The following is a 16,373-nucleotide window of genomic DNA, read 5'->3' as shown; positions in this document are numbered from 1 at the left end:
CCCTTTTGTCGCTCGTCGACGACGTTCCGCTGCCGCACGGTCCATCTTGTCGAACTCCGATGAGTGTCACTGCACGTCTCCGTCGCACGCCTTCTCTGTCGCGCCTCAGGACCGGCTGACCAATTCTTCAGCATCGCAGGACCCTGAGGAAGCCTCCTAGACCCCCAATTTTGCGCCTTCGCCTCCGTAGCCAAGTCCCCGTCGAGCTCCGACCCCGCCGCCACTTCCCTTCACCATCGACCACCGCCGAGACCCCACCGGCCGCCGTAAAGCCCTCGGTGAGACTCCCTGTCACTATCTCGTCCTATTGCGCTGTTTATCGTCGAATTTGGTAGCCCGTAGCCCCTATTCGCGCGTCACAGGTGAAGTTCCGACCATGCCTGCGACACCGCCGCCGTTTTCTGTTGCCGTCGGCCACCCGTTTCCCCACAACCACCCTCAGCCGTCAGATCTCGCGTAGATGGTCCAGATTAGATCGGGAGAAAACCATACCCCTTCAGTCCACCATGGACCGGTGGACCATACCACCTCAGCTGGTCCACGTGACCATAGACCCAGTCAGCACCCACGCCAGCCGCGCGTCATCGTTTTGTCTGACATGGCAGTCCCAGTCAGCCAACCAATCCGATTCAGCAGCCACGTCAGCGTGCTGATGTCATAATTAGGTTTTTTAAATAAAAATTAATATGTTAATTCTTTTAAATAGGTAATTTTACATATAGGCCCCTAAACTTTTCTGTTTTCAAAAAAGACCCTTTTCAGCCTTGTAATTTTAATTTTAGCCCCATGTAGTTTATTTAATTGCATATAGGTCTGAAATTTTACAAATAAGTCCATAGAACTTTTTGTTTTTATAATTTAGCCCTTGTACTTTTTCAGAAAATCCCCCGTAGCTTAAAACCCTCACAACTTTTTCATACGAGCTCCGATTTAGACGATTCTTGCACTCTCGCGATCGTAGTAGCGAGTATTATCCGTTAGTAATCTTTTTATAGTGCATTGCTATTATTTGGTGTATTATTCTTAGATGTTTGTGTTTTTTTATTTCTGGTGTGCGTGATTGCATTAGGAGATGAGTTGCTCGTGAACCTGTAGGACCAGACTTTCAAGGAGTTTGAACAACCCGTGGTTGAAGGCAAGTGTCCTTGATCACATTGATCCCATTATAGGAAAGTGTATCTTTTATTTTTCTAGATGCATGCTTGTCAATATGAATCTCATATTTAGAGTTTACTAGTATTTTCCCTATTGTCCTTATCGCCTGTGTCATAGTTTGAGTGTCAAGAATAGAAATGCTTAGCTGTGCTGTCAAGTCGGGTGTGTTAAATATTAATCTGAATAATGTTCTATGCAATATGAACCGGTTTAGGTAATTTTGTAGCAACTTTTATCATAGGGATCTAGGCAGGTTGGTTTGATTGGTATGACTGCTGTGTGCGCATTGGGTGATGTGCAAGTACCTGTTGTAGATTCTAAGGACCGGTTTGTGAAGCCTGTAACCCAGCATAACAACGCAACCACAAGGCTTATATGGGTAGGGACTTGCCAATTAATTAGATGTTCCCCTTATTTTGTACGCACCAGTGGACGGTTGAGTGGCACAAGAGGGGGCCTCTGCAGTGGATGTAATCCCTGTTAGCGGTGAAACCTTAGTGGGTGCATATAGATTTGGAGACGCTTTGTAAAGACCTTGTAGTGAGACTCCGGCTCTACACCTCGGAAGTGTGAAGCAAAACGAGAATCACAACTCGTGGGTAAAGTATGCAAACTCAACAGAGTATAAAACTGATCGATCAACTCAATAGCAGGCTTGGACTTCTTCATGATTAGTAGGGATCTTGGATGGTTGGTTTTGGGTAGTCGGGTGGTGTCTCGATGAGTTGGTAGCCGGATATGGAATATCTGGTGAGTCTGGTAGTCGGATGGAATCCGATGAGCTGTGATTTTAATACTGGTGTCATCACACATAGTAAATATGATAGCTATGTCTTTTTAAATTCTAGATTAGATTGGCATAGATGCAGTAAATCAGAGTCAAGATTTCCTTGCCTTAATCCTTCGTATCATGCTTTTCCATACTTGTTGAGTACTCTATGTACTCACGCTTGCTTTCTCCTAATCTCTTGATGCTGCTCAGAAGGTGAGAATTTCGGGATATTCCGACCGATGAAGCTGAAATCTAGGCGAAAGAAGATGCCGACCTGAAGACCATATCGTAGGTTGATGCTTCCCTGGACAACATCTATAGATGGATGGAAGACCTGCTATCGCTCGAAGTTATTGTAGTGTTTTCTTTAAGACTTACGGATCTTTTTTAATGAATCTTATCATTATATAATGACACTGTTATATTATTACTTATAAAACATCGTATGTATGAAAACTTATAGATGAAATACATCTGATTTGTTGTTTGAAAACCGGGCGTGGCACCCCGCCGCCCCGCCGGTGGTCATGGAGGACACGACGGCCTCCCTACGTATGGCCAATGTCGCTTCCATCCCATCTACCATGTCAAATCCCTAAATTTATCCCCTTCTCTCTCTCCTTCCTCTCTCTTCCTCTCTCCTCCATCCCCTCCCCGTGACTCGCCTATCCCGCCGCCTGCCACGCCGCACCTGCCATCCCGTCACCGCGCGCTGCGCCGGCAGACCTCGCGCCCCGCGACTCGCCTCGCGCCCCGCACCGCCTCGCCGGCCTATATAAAGGCGGTGAACAGTGCCTTCTTCCCCCACCTCACTCCCCCCCTCTCTCTCTCTCTCTCTCTCTCTCTCTCCCCCCCCCCTGAGCCCCTCCGCCGCCTCGCCGCCTCACTCCGTGCGTCACCGCCGGTGAGCTCCCCGGCCCCCCTTCTCCCCTTCCCTCTCCCTCCTTTCCCACCCCCCGTGAGCGTACCTAGGTCCCTCCCGTCGCCGGCCGCCGCCGCTCTCCGTCGCCCGGCCGCCGCCGCTTCTCCGCGCGGGCCGAAGCCTTTTCCTCGGCCCGCCGCTGCCCTCCGGCCGGCAAAACCCGCCGCCGCCCTCCAGCCGGTGAGGTTTGTTGCCGCCCGCCCTCGGCTCGCCGTCGCCGCCTATCGCCCGTTCTCTCCCTCCCCCTCGCGCTCTCCACAGCCGAGCCGCCGGTCTCCTCTCCTCTCTCTATTTTTATCCCCCGAGCCGAGCCGTTCGAAGCCGAGTCGAGCCATAGAAGCCAAGCCGAGCCGAGCCGTAGAAACCGAGCCGCTGAGCCCACCGACAAAATCGAGCCGAGCCTGAGCCGCGAGCCGAGCCATGAGCCGAGAGCCAAGCCGCGAGCCGAGTCCAATCCCGAGCCGACTCAGCCGAATATTCCAGGAATATTCTCCCCTTTTCTTTTTCTGAATTTCTCTCCCGGCAAAGCTTCCGAAGCCCGTTTCTCCTCCGTCCTAACTCCGTTTTCATCGATTCTTCCACCGATATTCCTCTAAATTCGAGATCTACACAAACATGTCAATTTCATAATTTTTGTAAATTGTTTAGTCCTTGTTTTAATCGTTTGATTGATTATGTGCCTTTGTCGTTGTTGCGATTATTAGAGGAAGGAGCATTCGAGGAAGACCCCGAGGACCCGGAGTTTGAAGAAGGAGCAGACGAGGACTTCAACGAAGGCAAGTCCTACAACCGTTGATCATGTTGATCCTATGTTTTTAAATACAACCCGTAGAGCCGTTGTTTCAAACAATAGGAGTATGCATGATTAGATTAATAGTTGTGATTGTTTAAGAAATGCTAGAATAGTTATGACCCAGCTTGTTTATCCCATGTCTTGTCATTGTTACTTTTATTCCGTTGAAACCCTAGAAGGTTCCAACATCAACTATAATGATTGCTTGGAAGAATGCTTGTTTACTAGTATGCTTAGGATTGCTTTGCTCAAAAGAAAGAACTAGATTATTTACATGTGATAATCATGCTTTACAATGTGAAGTGATGTGTGCTTGGTGCGTGTGCGTGTAAAACTTGTGTTCTTGGAAAAACTCTAGAGTAGTATTGACGAGGGTGAGTAAGGTGCCCCACAAAGGTGGGAACTACCTTGGAGCAAGGTTCGCCTTTGTGGCGTTCTTGCTGGGAGACTCTTGCCTCGGTCATATAAGAACCAGTTTGCTGTGACATCTCACCTAGTATCCACTCGTACAACCACATAGCCTGTATGAGCAGAACTTGATCTAACCCCTCTGACTTAGTGCGGTACCCACCCGGAGGCCGGTAGTGGCAATGGGGACCAGAAGAAGACTTGGTTAGTGTGTAGCCCAAGGTCTGGCTGGTGACATTGTTGAGGCTATGTCAAAGCCTTGGGATTGCTAACTGGTCCTTCCCGTGAATCGTCTAAGGCCCCTGGTATCTTAGTGCCCCATGGGTGAATATTGTGGCTTCGTTGTGAGGTCGTTGCGTCTCGTTATGACAGCTTCACCAGTTGCTAAGGTGGGAGCCTGTGTATATCTTGTGGGTAAAGTGTACAACCTCTGCAGAGTGTTAAACCTATCCGGATAGCCGTGTCCTCGGTCAAGGACGTGCTATGGTTTGGTCACAATGATTAGCTTTTCGGTGTGAGTGTCTCCTTGGTATGTGAGTGGGCTGTGTGCCCGTGTTTTCGAAAAGAAGGGTTTTGGCTTTGTGCCCTAAGCCTCCTAGACTGTGTGTCCGCTGGCAAAAGACTTATAGGAACTAGCAGGACAGATGTATCTCCCCCAGGGCCGTCAATCTCCATAAACTCAACTTATGTATTTCTCTTCGGAAGTGTATTTATTAAAGTTAGTCTTTGCAAAATGAATCTTGCATCAATAAAACTAGCTTTCCGCAAAACCTAAAAGACTCTACAGCCGTTATCTACCTTTAAGCATCTAATTTTCCCTTTGAGGTAGGACTTGCTGAGTACCTTATGTACTCATACTTGCTAATTGTGGTTCCAGATGATCCAAAGGCTGACTTCGTCGAAAGAGAAGATGAAGATTAGAGAAGCCGGTTTCGTCTGCACTCAAGCTGTCTGTAGGGCTTGGGTCGCTTTTATGTTTCCGATATGTTTTGAGGGTTTGTTAATTTATGCTTATAGGATTCTGTTGTAATGAAGTCTGTGATATACTCTATTATCGTATTTAATCAATATATATCTGTGATGTCTATTTTTATTGAAAATCGTGTATCTCAGTTACTGATCCGGGGACTGATATGAGCTACACTAGCCGACCCAAAGAGGGGTCCGACATACCAACACAGCACGACAGCCCGCGCCGGCGCCCTGGCCTTCAAGGCCTGCGAACCCAGCTTCGACCACATCGACAACCGTTCTTGTGCCATCCTCTCACCAGATTTGCCGTCCCCGGCGACCCCAGTGCCTTCGTCTCCTTTGGCCCTTGCTCTTCCCCACACGGATCTGGCGTCCTCAAGCCAAGCCCAGGTGTGGCTCTCTCTCTCACACATGGAATTCCTTCCCTTCTCTTTTTTGTTTCCGAATTTCTTCTAGGTTCTGTTCAATTTAGTTAGAATCGATATAATTAGTTTCTTTGTTATCTCATATCAGGAGGGTTTTTTTTTTTTTTTTTTTTTTTTTTGCGGAAGCCATTTGTGTGCTCACGATTTTGCTACAAATCTAACTAACGAGTGGAATCCTGCTAAATGATGCTCCTGTTAGTATATCTCTGATGGTTATGAATTCAACTATTATTCGAGCTGACACTTCTCTTTTTTTTCTTCCTCCAAATTTCAGTTTGCCGCTTCGATACCCTCAGCTGCCTGAGGACCGTATTTTCACAATCGTGAGTAGCAATTGTATATGTAGACATACTCACACTTCATCGCAGTTCTTGCTGTGCTGTTAATTCCTTGTACAGAGGAAGGAGAAATAATCACAGAGGCAGCTGATAGAATCTTGAGTTACTTGTCAAAGCTTGCAAACTTTTATGACCTTGTTTGAAATAGCACAAATGTAGGTCTCATTCTTGGTATCTCTACTGTGACACGAAGTGATTGGAATGATGAAGTTTATGTGCCTTTTCGTATATGATGTTCAGTTGGTTGCACGTCGAGGACCACGACCTTCACAGCCTCAATTACATGCACTCCGGTGCCACGAAGACGTGGTACGGGGTGCCCATGAAGCTGCACTCGCGTTCGAGGAGGTCGTGCGCATCCACGGTTATGGCGGGGAGGTGAACTCCTTAGGTGAGGCAGCAGCATTATTTTGTCGTTTTCAATAGAACCTCTGTCCTGTGCTGATGTGATATTTCAGAATTGTGATTTGTGGTGCAGAAATCTTTGCAATGCTGGGGGACAAGACGGCGGTGATGCCCCTGAAGTGTGCTTGTGGACTCGGGGATTCCCTGTTGCAGGTGGTTCTACTGCTTCCTTTCGTTAATGAATGATTACCTTTGATACTCTTGGTGGTTGATTGACAATTGGTTCCTCTGTGCGTGGGAACAGAATGCTGCAGAATGCAGGGGAGTTCGCGGTCACTTTTCCCAGATCATATCACTATGGTTTCAGTCATGGTGAACACTTTCAAGAGTTAGCCTTGCTGATAATCCTCTCTTTTACCTCGTTGAAAAGAAGATGTCTGATGTCTGATGCATTGCTTACTCAGTTATGCCTGTCCAACTCATGCCTTCATGTCAATCCTTGTGGCCCTAGATATATGGAACTAGATTTGTCTTAAACAGTAACGCATCAAGGTGATTTTTGCAAATGCTATATCCATTTGATGCTGACCTTTTTATTGTATGGCGGGAAGAAACACCTTTAGGTATCTCTGGGACTGTTTTGAGTTTTAGCCTTTTAGGCTAGACAACTGTAGGACATTTGTTGTAGGGATTAGCATTTGCAAGGTGCATGTTTTCTGTGAATACAACAGTGCCTGTGCATATGACCGCAATAGGAATTTTCTTTTATCACATACCACTGGAAAAGGCAAACTTAGGCTGTTGGTCATCGCTTTGGTGCCTTTCGTGATGAATTCTTCCAATCAGCCTTGTGAAGAATATTTATATTTGGGCAGGATTCAACTGCAGGGAAGCATCAAATATAGCTACTCCTGAATGGTTGGGAGTCGCGAAAGAGGCAGCAGTCCGCAGAGCCTCAATCAATCGTCCTCCCATGGTTTCGCATTATCAGTTGCTCTATGAACTTGCACTGTCAATGTGCTTGAGGTATTCTCATATTATACATGCTTCATGGTGCAGACCTTTTCTTATGAGATAATTATTTCCCCTCCTGCATCCCACCCAAAAAAAGAAGAAGAGAAAAATGAAAAACTGTTTTACAGCCCAGTTTGGTCGTAGAGCCTGTCTTTTCATGGGTTCAACTTTCATTATGTTAACTTATTCAAGGCTCTATTCTCAGTGGTGTATATATTTGATATCTCCATTTTCATTTCTGCAATATCTCTACTACTTACAAAGTGTCTAACGAATTCGTTCGTCTGCAAGTCAGCACGCCAACATGTGGGTTGTAACTCTCACAACTCGAAAGTAATCTTTGGTAGCAGGCGAGCAAGTTGTGTTTTTCCAGTGGAATTTACTAGCTGATCGATAGAAATAGTTTGCATTATGCTAGTTCGGATCGACAATTTATTCTGGTGTGTTTCGTCTACCTTAAAAACATTCCGCATTGATCAGCATTGATTGGCCTCAATGTACAAAAAAGATGCATATATCAGTATGTGACACTTCTATATATGATTGCTACTCTATGCAAATTGTTCCCCGGTCTTTCGGTTTTCCTTTGCCACTGCCCTATCCTGCTGGTTCCCAGCTGCCAGGCCACTTAAGCCTGATGAAATTGTAGTTCTTTTTACACCAACTTGATATTTGCTAATTAGTTGAATGATTGTCAAGATGCAGATGTGAGTAGCAGGGATTTCTATCTGCACCCAAAACATCAGCATTGTTGGTTTATATTTGTCCCTGGCCCCTCAGGGACATTGCCGTGATGCTGCTGGTGTGTATGTTCATTCTTTCTGAATATTAGCTGCTGACATTCAAGTGAATAGAAACATGAGCGTGATCCTAGGTTTGCCCATTGTGCCATACTAATTTGGAAACTCCTTTCCATCTGTTGATTATCTGTAGCTTTGCTAGACAAGTTGCTGCATATATTCATAACTGGTTGGGTATTTCACCACTCCAATTGATCCTTTATCATTTTGATTGCTGCTTGATCACCTGTAATCAAGAGCAATATTATTATTCTGATGAAATTTCTTAGTCAGCCGTGTTAGTTTTCACTTTCCTATTATTCTGATGTTCTTGATGAATGATGGCAAATATAGGTAATTAGTAGTGTGATTTACCTGATTGCTTCCAGCTGGTAGTAGTAGAGTGGCATTTTCTAATCCAGCTGGTAGTAGTAGAGTGGCATTTTCTAATCGCATAGTGTCCTGCTATTAAACTCAAGGTGACTTAGCTGGGTTTCTGAACCTCTCTTATTTCTTTTTCTTTTCTATAATTGAATTGTTGTGTCTGCCATCTAATAGCAAAGTAATTCTGCAGTGATTGCTAATCAAATGGTTTGTGTTGGTTCGCAAACATTTAAAGAGAGATCTCGATGTAAAGTGTTACATCATAATGTTAGTACTTTCTGCTTATAATATTTTAACACTTTGATATTCTTATGCTGGCAAATGCCATGAAACTTGAAAAAAAAAAAACAGGCCAAAGCACTCCGTCCAGGTAATCAAAGCGCTCCGTCAGGTAAGGTTTTTTCCATATTGTTTTTAGTTTTTTGTCCATCCGAAGGATGCTATATGCAAATTGTTACAACCACATATCACTAAGACCAAATTGACAGTTCACTGTCCATCTAACTGCTACCTCTATTTTGATAGTTCACTGCATGTTCATATGGGGCATGAGTATCTGTAATTTCTGTCAAAATTGTTTGAAAGTCACGCTACTGTGATATCCTTTTGGTTTTCTACGGACCAATTTGATAGTTCACAGCATGTTCATATGCATAGTTTAGAGCTCATGTCAGCTTTACAGAAAAGTCTTTCAGTTATCAGCCAATCGACATTTACAATGCTTGCTCAGGTAATCTCAAAAATGCAAGGAGTAGGCACGTATTGAACAACAAGAGCAAAATAAGCACTGAACATTTAGATGGTGAACTAGCAGTCAAATTTGTCGCCGGAATTCACTTTCTAGCAATACATTGTAGTAACATGAGAGATCAAATAGTATCTCTCCATGTTTGTGTTCATGATTTCTGTCAGTTTAAGAGTTGTGTTATTTGCTTAAGTTGGCAAGTCATTGGTTGGTCAAAATGTCATTTTGCATTAGCTAAACACGGTAAATTATTGTATCTCGTGAAAATTTTCAACCCCGTTGTAACGCACGGGTGAGTAAGTCTCTATTTATTTATGTGTGGCATATCATAGTTCATTGGCCCAGGTCGTCAACCCGCATTAATGGGAACAACCTTCTGTGTCCTGAAATGATCGTAAAAAAGCACTACACTTTCACCCCATATTTTTAGACAGTCGTGACCCGTGTCCCTTGACCCCGACCCGAGTGACCTGGGTTTCTGATGGGACAGACCACGCGTATGGGAGAATCGAGCTTGGCTTCCTAGTTTTATTAGCAACTCTCACTAGGTTTATTAAAACAACGCGCCTCCTAAAGGAAGTAGGTTGGCTCAGCGGAGAAGGTGGGTATAGGGGCAGGGTAGCGAGTCAGATATAGGCGTCGTCGACCGTGGGTGATAGAGGATGACCAGTAGGGTGTCAGGGTGGAGGAGGCAAGAACACTAGGTTAGCACGGCAGAGGGAGGTAGCAATGGATTCGAAGGTGGGAGCACGATGCTGGCAAGCAATGCAGAGGAGCTGGACACCGGAGAGTGGAGACAGGTCGAAAGAAGATCCACAGATGGGCGTCAACTGAAAATAAAAATAAAAAACAGGCACCTGACCATTAACATCACCCTTAAAAGAAAGTCAAATTTTTATTTTGTTAAATAGTATATTTGAGCTTGAAAACACGGCGTCACAGATAGGCAACCCTGATTTCAGCAATGCCTAACAATCAGACCGAGAACAGATAAATTGAAAAAATAGATAAGAGAGCCTTTGAAAGGCTACGTGCATAACTTTGTGTAAAAGCCGGAATAAGTTTTATTCCTTCGTTAAAAAAAGACAGTCTTATGGCATTCTCAATTCTTGATTTGCAAGTCGACTTCGCATAGAATTTGGCTCGCAAAACCAGAATGCCAAAAAACATGACTATACACGCATGTTTCTACAGAGCTGTTCATCTTGCAGAGCGAAACGACGATAATTCCTCCATTCCAATGCCATGCTAATAATATTCTTGACAAAAAACATCAGGCTCAGTTAACTTGGTGCAGGCTCAATTGTCAGTCGCCGTCGCATGGCAGGAGTGTCGGTATTTGCCCATTATCGACAAAATCAACTTTGTTTAACCTTACACTGCACAAGACATGCTCGGGAAGTTCTTCCTGTTTCTGGGCCTGTGTAAAATTCGCAATATGTTCAGCTCATCAAGAAATTAGTCTGTATCTGCAACTTAACAAATGGGAAAATGTTGCGTACTATACACATATCGCTATTCATGATTTACTAGACTTGAACAAACAATTTTCAGATAAGTAGTACAATTTGAGGGTTCTTATCACATTTCAAAATGATCTGTTAAGGAAAAATAACTAAACTTGTTCTGAAATTCAGAAACATTCAGCAGCCCAAACTTTTTAATATAATAGGCAGTTGTCCTGTCGTTTTTTTTTAAAAAAAATCAGCAGCCCAAGCTTCTATAGGATATAATTCCAGGGCAATATATTCTAGCCTTTATGTCCGTTTCCTGGCTATTCTTAACAACTTTCTCGAGGATATTGAATTAGCAGATAACATTTTTTGTGGTATCGAGATGCATAACGAACAAGAGAACAAGGATCGTCATTCTACCTGTATGGTTAGACCAAGATCAATTACACCATGCTTCAATCGTTCTCGGAATGCTTCGAGCCCTTTCCTTGAGATGAAGCTAAACCGGTGCACATCAAGGTCAATCTCCAAGTAATTTGATCCCTGCATCGACCCCACGGGTCATGTAAGAGTCGAGAAGAAAGAAAGGAGAAGCATGACCATATCAAGCGAAGCAACTTACCACATAAAAGCTGTGTTGAGGCCTTGAAAGGACTGGCTTTTCATTGTAAGCCTGCACAAGCTTCCTCTCCGCAGAACTCAGATTCATGTAATCTGGGTTAACCAATCCGGCTAATATTTTTAATCTTTCTCTGAAAGGGACTGTTGAGTCTAGTGGGAAACCCTTAACCTTTTCTATCTCATCGTTTACAAGTCTCTGAAAATAAACCAGGAGACAGCTACGGATTAGTATGCATCTATCTGTGAAAAGAGACAGCATCCAACGATGGAGAAGTTTACCTTGATGCTGTCATGAAACTGAGGAGAAATCTCCTTCTCAAAGTTATCATTCAGTCTGAAGTACAGCACTAGATTAATCCCTTCTCCGTCACTATCACCAAGGAACATAGCAGCAGGATATGTAGGCATCTGCATGAATACATATTTATAATTATCGAACACTTAAAGAATTAAATCTCAAGGAAGAAAGTCTGGTGACCATACCTGAATATTTACGATAAGTAGGGAAGGAATTTTCTCATTTGGCTTTACAGATGGAAGCTCAATATGCTGGGCAATGTGGTGCATTTTCCTTGGGGACATGAATATGTCCACACCAATTGGAGTGTATGGAGAACTACCTGGAGCAGGAGACTTCTTTTTGTCCCTGCAAGTAACTCCAAATTATACAAATCAAAATCAAGTTCACGAGAGACATTACACGCATTTCTGCAGCAATTCTTACTTGAAAAAGCTTTCCCCTCGCAGTTTGAAGGTCGAAGGCTCAAGCACAGACCAACAACCTTCTGAAATTTTCTCACTGGCTTGAGGAACCAATAATCCAGCTCTTGGACGGATCAAGTACCTCCTAGAGGAACCTGCAGTTTAAAATATTTAACATCAACCATGTTTTTAATCCCAGCTATGTTAGTCCACTGCAAAACATACTGTGAAACACATCTGAGCAAAAAACCAACATATTTCAGTAGTTTGTTCTCCATCAAAAGATTGCCTCTTAAAAGATAGCCTGACAACCGCGCATTTCTTCTTTTGGCCCCGCGGACTTGCTACTGCCAATGGTTGGACCTTGTTAGCATGACGAGGCGTGCACACTGGTGTCAAACTTTTGAAGATGCTTTCATGAGCCTTTTCTCCATCTTTGAAAGACTTCAAGGTATTGCAGGCATCCTCGCCTCTTCTAAGTTTTGTCAGAATTTTTATACCCTCATTTCTTGTCTTTGATTCCTCAACCTTCCCACTAGAGACATCACATGCTTCCGGGCTTGCAACTTTAGGCCTCTCTGCTTCTTGGATATCAGCTTGCCTTGATCTATCTATTTTGTTTGCATCTCTTTTCAGGTACTGTCCAACAGCTTGAGCAACATTAGAACCATCAAAAATACTCTCAAACTTCTGGATGGCATCAGCGATGGATGAAGCATCTTCACACTGCATTAATTGTGTACCTGCTGAATTTGACATGGCAGGGAGGTCTGCAAGAAAAGATCAAGCCTGAATATATGGCGCCTCAAAAAAAAAAAAAAAAACTGTTGGAATATAGGACATCAACTCAGTACTTATAGTAAAACTCAAAATGGCTGAAAAGCAATACAAACCTCCATTGACGCTACTGAAGTCTTCATCAGAGTCAGACCCAAAAATACTGACAGAATCGAACCATGCTTCTTCTTGACACACAACTGAACCCATGGGGAAAATACTGAAGAATTAGTCGAGTTCTTTGAAATGTAAGTTGCATTTCTAAACCATATGCAAGTAATCTAATTACCATGTCCATTCTCTGTGTCTAGCTTACTGTGATGCCACTGCAATTGTGTGAGGTGGAATGTAACGTTCGAGCCATCGGATCTCCGCCGAGTAGCAGCAGAAGTCCCTACATGGACAACTTCTCCAGAAGCAGTAAAATTCTCCACATCACTGGCGCGTACTATAGGCACATTGCTTAAAACCTTTCCACGGTAAGGCCTATATATACAGCACAATATTTGTGATCTCCGCTTTTTGCTTGAAGATATGCAAGCACCCATAGTTGTTGGAAGCTGAGTTTATTCAGCACAAGACGATTTCTTCTTCATGGCATTTGACCAGAATGTAGATTTCAGGAAGCTGCAAAACAGAAATGCCATAGAGAGATTAGCTATGCCTAACTATAATGTTTTCACAAGTGAACTAAAAAAACAAAAGACATCGATTTATGCTTCTTGTATTCTAATAACAGCACCTATTACTTCAGTAGGATTAGTACTGAAGAAGTTCAGAGTACTAAATCCGGAACTTGATGTATCTTTGAAGGAGAAAACCAGCAAAATACTACATGCATTGATATGAAAAAAAGATGTACAACCGAAAAGAAACGTAACATCGGAAGAAAATGCATAGATCTCCTAAAGTAGACACAAATGATATGAAGACTTCGAACCCAAAACACCTGATGATAAATTGGGTAAATAAGCCCAGGAGAGATGATATTATTGGTGGCCTACTAATCACCAACGCGCATTCCACTCCCTCTGACAGCCTGCACAGAAATCCATTTTCTGACCATTAAAATCATACATCTATGCTCGTAACACGAGCAGTTGTTTTGAGCATCATACAGCTAAAAAAAGAATCTAAAAAATAGATTAAAAAGTATAAGAATGAAAGTACTTTGAAAGTCTTCAGAAACAACAGTACTCCAGATGAAAACAATAAATGAATAGAAAGATTCTGCAAAGTTTTAATTGCTCCTTGAACTCTTCAGCTCAACAAGTCGACTTAAGGGCCACTAACAAAAAATATTTAAGCTTCTAAGAGGCAAAGTACATACAAACCCACACTGGAGATTAAAATAGTCGGGCTGAAACTACCACAAGACAGATCTTAGTTTTAATCTTAGCCAAAAACATTTTTAAAAAGAGTTTGTTTTTTTAAAAAGAACATTTCAATAGGAGGAAAAATGAATAGGTACAGCAAGAATCCGAAAGACTTGGATTCACGTCCCCACTAATTCCATGGATGACAGCAGAAAGGATCCTAACTGAGTCAAAGAAGAAAAGCAACAAATTGCTGGAAAGCAAGGCATTTTTTCTGCAGCCAAGTACCAACTAACTCGATCAAAGGGGGTTCACTAGCAGCAGAAGAAACCAAAGAATTGCATCAGAATCCCAGCCTGAATCCCAAAGGCCTCGCCTTTAATCGCCAAAACAACTAGCTGTTTGGCATTACGGCAACCCAGGAAAAACACAAATTTATGCCAAAAAATTCCAACCATAACAGGTAAACCCAAGTTGTATGTACCAAGAAGCCAAGCTTGCCGTTGCCGGCTTCATAAACACCAAAATAAGAGACGAAAAGGCAAACCGACACGCCAATACCAGTAAAGCCGCTACCTTTCCTGCCAAGACCAGCAAAGATCCACGGGGAGCGGACGGGCAGCCCGGCCGGCGGCCGCCGCCGGTGAGGTGGCCGGAGCAGAGCAGTGCACGAAGTCTAGAGGAAGAGGAGGAAGTCGCCGAGGTAGTAGTGGTTCATGTGCTTGTGCGTGTGCGTGTGCGTCTATGTATAGGTATTATACCACGTGGGAGAGGAGATTGAGATGGTTCCGAGGGGGAAGGAGGAAGGTCGAGGGACAGGGGAAGATGGAGGAGGCTACAAGGTTGCATCAGCCTTTTTTTTTTCTCCCTCTCTCTCTCTCCTGCTTCTGTTGCTCTTTTTTAGAGATTCTTTTTAAAGTTTTTTGTTGATCGGTTTGGAGTAACAGTTCATTTTATTTTGGTTTGGTCTGTGGTGAGAGAAAAAAGGCTGTGTTCTAGGTGATGCCGGCTTCAAATTCTTTCCTTTTTACCTCCAAAAAATGTTTCTTCTTTTGCTCCTTTTGTGTATGCCAGTGTGTATGGGGTAGGCTTGTCTGACACTGGTTTTGCATGGTTTTTATTTTCTGCAGACATAAATTGGTTGGTTGTGAATTTGGCCAAAGTTTGGTAAGGGGGAGCTGGGAACTTCATGCTGTCATCCACGATCAATAAAGTGCAGCACGAACTCTGTCAAATTGCAGGTGACTTTTATAGCAGGAAATCAAATCCAGAGAACCTATGCATGTGTGGCTTGACATGGAAATGGGCATAGGTTGAGTTGGAGCTAGAGTTGGATCACATAAGCCATTTTAGACATTGCTATTATTTCATCATCTAATAAAGACTGGAACAAAAATCTGTCTGCAAAAGATACATAGACAGATACGAGTATGAGCTTGTTGTACCTAAATATGAAGGCATCGTAATTCGTAGAGGAGTGCATTTGTTCATCCAGTTAAATCTTTTTTTTTTCTTGCGAGGACCATCCAGCTAAATTTCCACCGAATTAGCCAAAAAAAAGTTGCCCATTTCTGTCCACTTGACATCCAAAGGAAATCCAGACAAAATTCCTGGAGAGCTTGTTTGGTTTCCCTTGGCGGGAAATTATGCGAAGGGATCCTTCAAACTAATCTGCAATGCCCCAGAGAAGATGCTGCTGCAGCTTAGTTTAACAGCTCAGATGGCAGCGGTGAAAATTTCTATAGGGAATAGACAGCCATTTTTGTTCCCATTTGAAAGATAATTTCTCGTCCCCGTCCTCATATGTGGGGAATAATTTTTTTCCATCCTTGTCTCCGCATCGGGAATCGTAACCGACGGGTCTTGTTCCCGCTTCAATAACATTAGAATTTGATGCAAATTGAGCTCTGTAATGAATCGGACAACGAATGGACTAGCCTTAGTTATTTGATTCATACATGTTGACTCATATATGATATAAACAGAGACAGGGACAGGGACAGGTTACCATCCCGATCCCACTAAATCTGACATGGGTGATTACCCCTTGTTTATATCCCACAGGAAAAAACAGCCTCGTCCGCTAACAGATGAATTCACCGCTAATAGTTTTTCACCATAGATGAGTGAGAGAAGAAGAAGAGAAGAAAGAGAAGGAAGAGAGAGAAGTGAATAAGCCCCTACCTGGCTCTCTACATGCGCCACTGCCTATAGAGGTACTTTCAGCTAGCCTTTCAAAACTTCAAGCATCACCTATTTCTCAAAAGCTTTGGACGTCATGGTAGTAAGAGTATTTAGATTCTTGTCGTGTAATAATTAACAATGTTATTAAGATTCATATCATTATGTGCCTTTAGTAGTTATTATCTGTTAAAAATATGTTTCGGAAAGCATATTACAGAGCAAAACCTCCTTAGAATAAAAACTTGCGGTTGTATCTAGTAGTGCAAT

At 43.3% G+C, this 16,373-nt stretch overlaps 1 protein-coding gene and 1 long non-coding RNA gene across 4 annotated transcripts; one reads left to right on the top strand and one right to left on the bottom strand.

Annotated features, from left to right (window-relative positions):
* Window positions 1–5,198: 5,198 nt before the first annotated feature.
* LOC133905235 (uncharacterized) lies at window positions 5,199–9,964 on the top strand. Of its 3 annotated transcripts, XR_009907591.1 has the most exons (6): window positions 5,199–5,412; window positions 5,722–5,940; window positions 6,026–6,176; window positions 6,244–6,343; window positions 6,435–6,682; window positions 7,006–9,964. It is a non-coding gene; the product is annotated as an uncharacterized LOC133905235 (long non-coding RNA). The 3 variants fall into 3 exon arrangements; XR_009907590.1 differs by having other exon boundaries at window positions 6,264–6,343; window positions 6,435–9,964; XR_009907589.1 differs by having other exon boundaries at window positions 6,435–9,964.
* On the bottom strand, window positions 9,929–14,900 carry LOC133905234 (uncharacterized). Its single transcript, XM_062346968.1, has 11 exons — window positions 14,499–14,900; window positions 13,556–13,645; window positions 12,896–13,233; window positions 12,723–12,806; window positions 12,084–12,599; window positions 11,852–11,984; window positions 11,611–11,773; window positions 11,407–11,535; window positions 11,129–11,323; window positions 10,927–11,049; window positions 9,929–10,472 (listed from the first exon to the last, which is right to left on the bottom strand). The coding sequence occupies exons 3-11, from the start codon at window positions 13,152–13,154 to the stop codon at window positions 10,359–10,361; spliced, it is 1,716 nt and encodes a 571-aa protein (XP_062202952.1). The 5' UTR covers window positions 13,155–13,233; window positions 13,556–13,645; window positions 14,499–14,900; the 3' UTR covers window positions 9,929–10,358.
* Window positions 14,901–16,373: the final 1,473 nt, after the last annotated feature.

This window comes from Phragmites australis, chromosome 22, assembly GCF_958298935.1.
Source record: "Phragmites australis chromosome 22, lpPhrAust1.1, whole genome shotgun sequence".
In the NCBI taxonomy this organism is placed as follows: Eukaryota; Viridiplantae; Streptophyta; class Magnoliopsida; order Poales; family Poaceae; genus Phragmites; species Phragmites australis.
The sequence above is the reverse complement of the archived record's forward strand: the minus strand, read 5'-3'. Positions and strand labels throughout refer to the sequence as shown.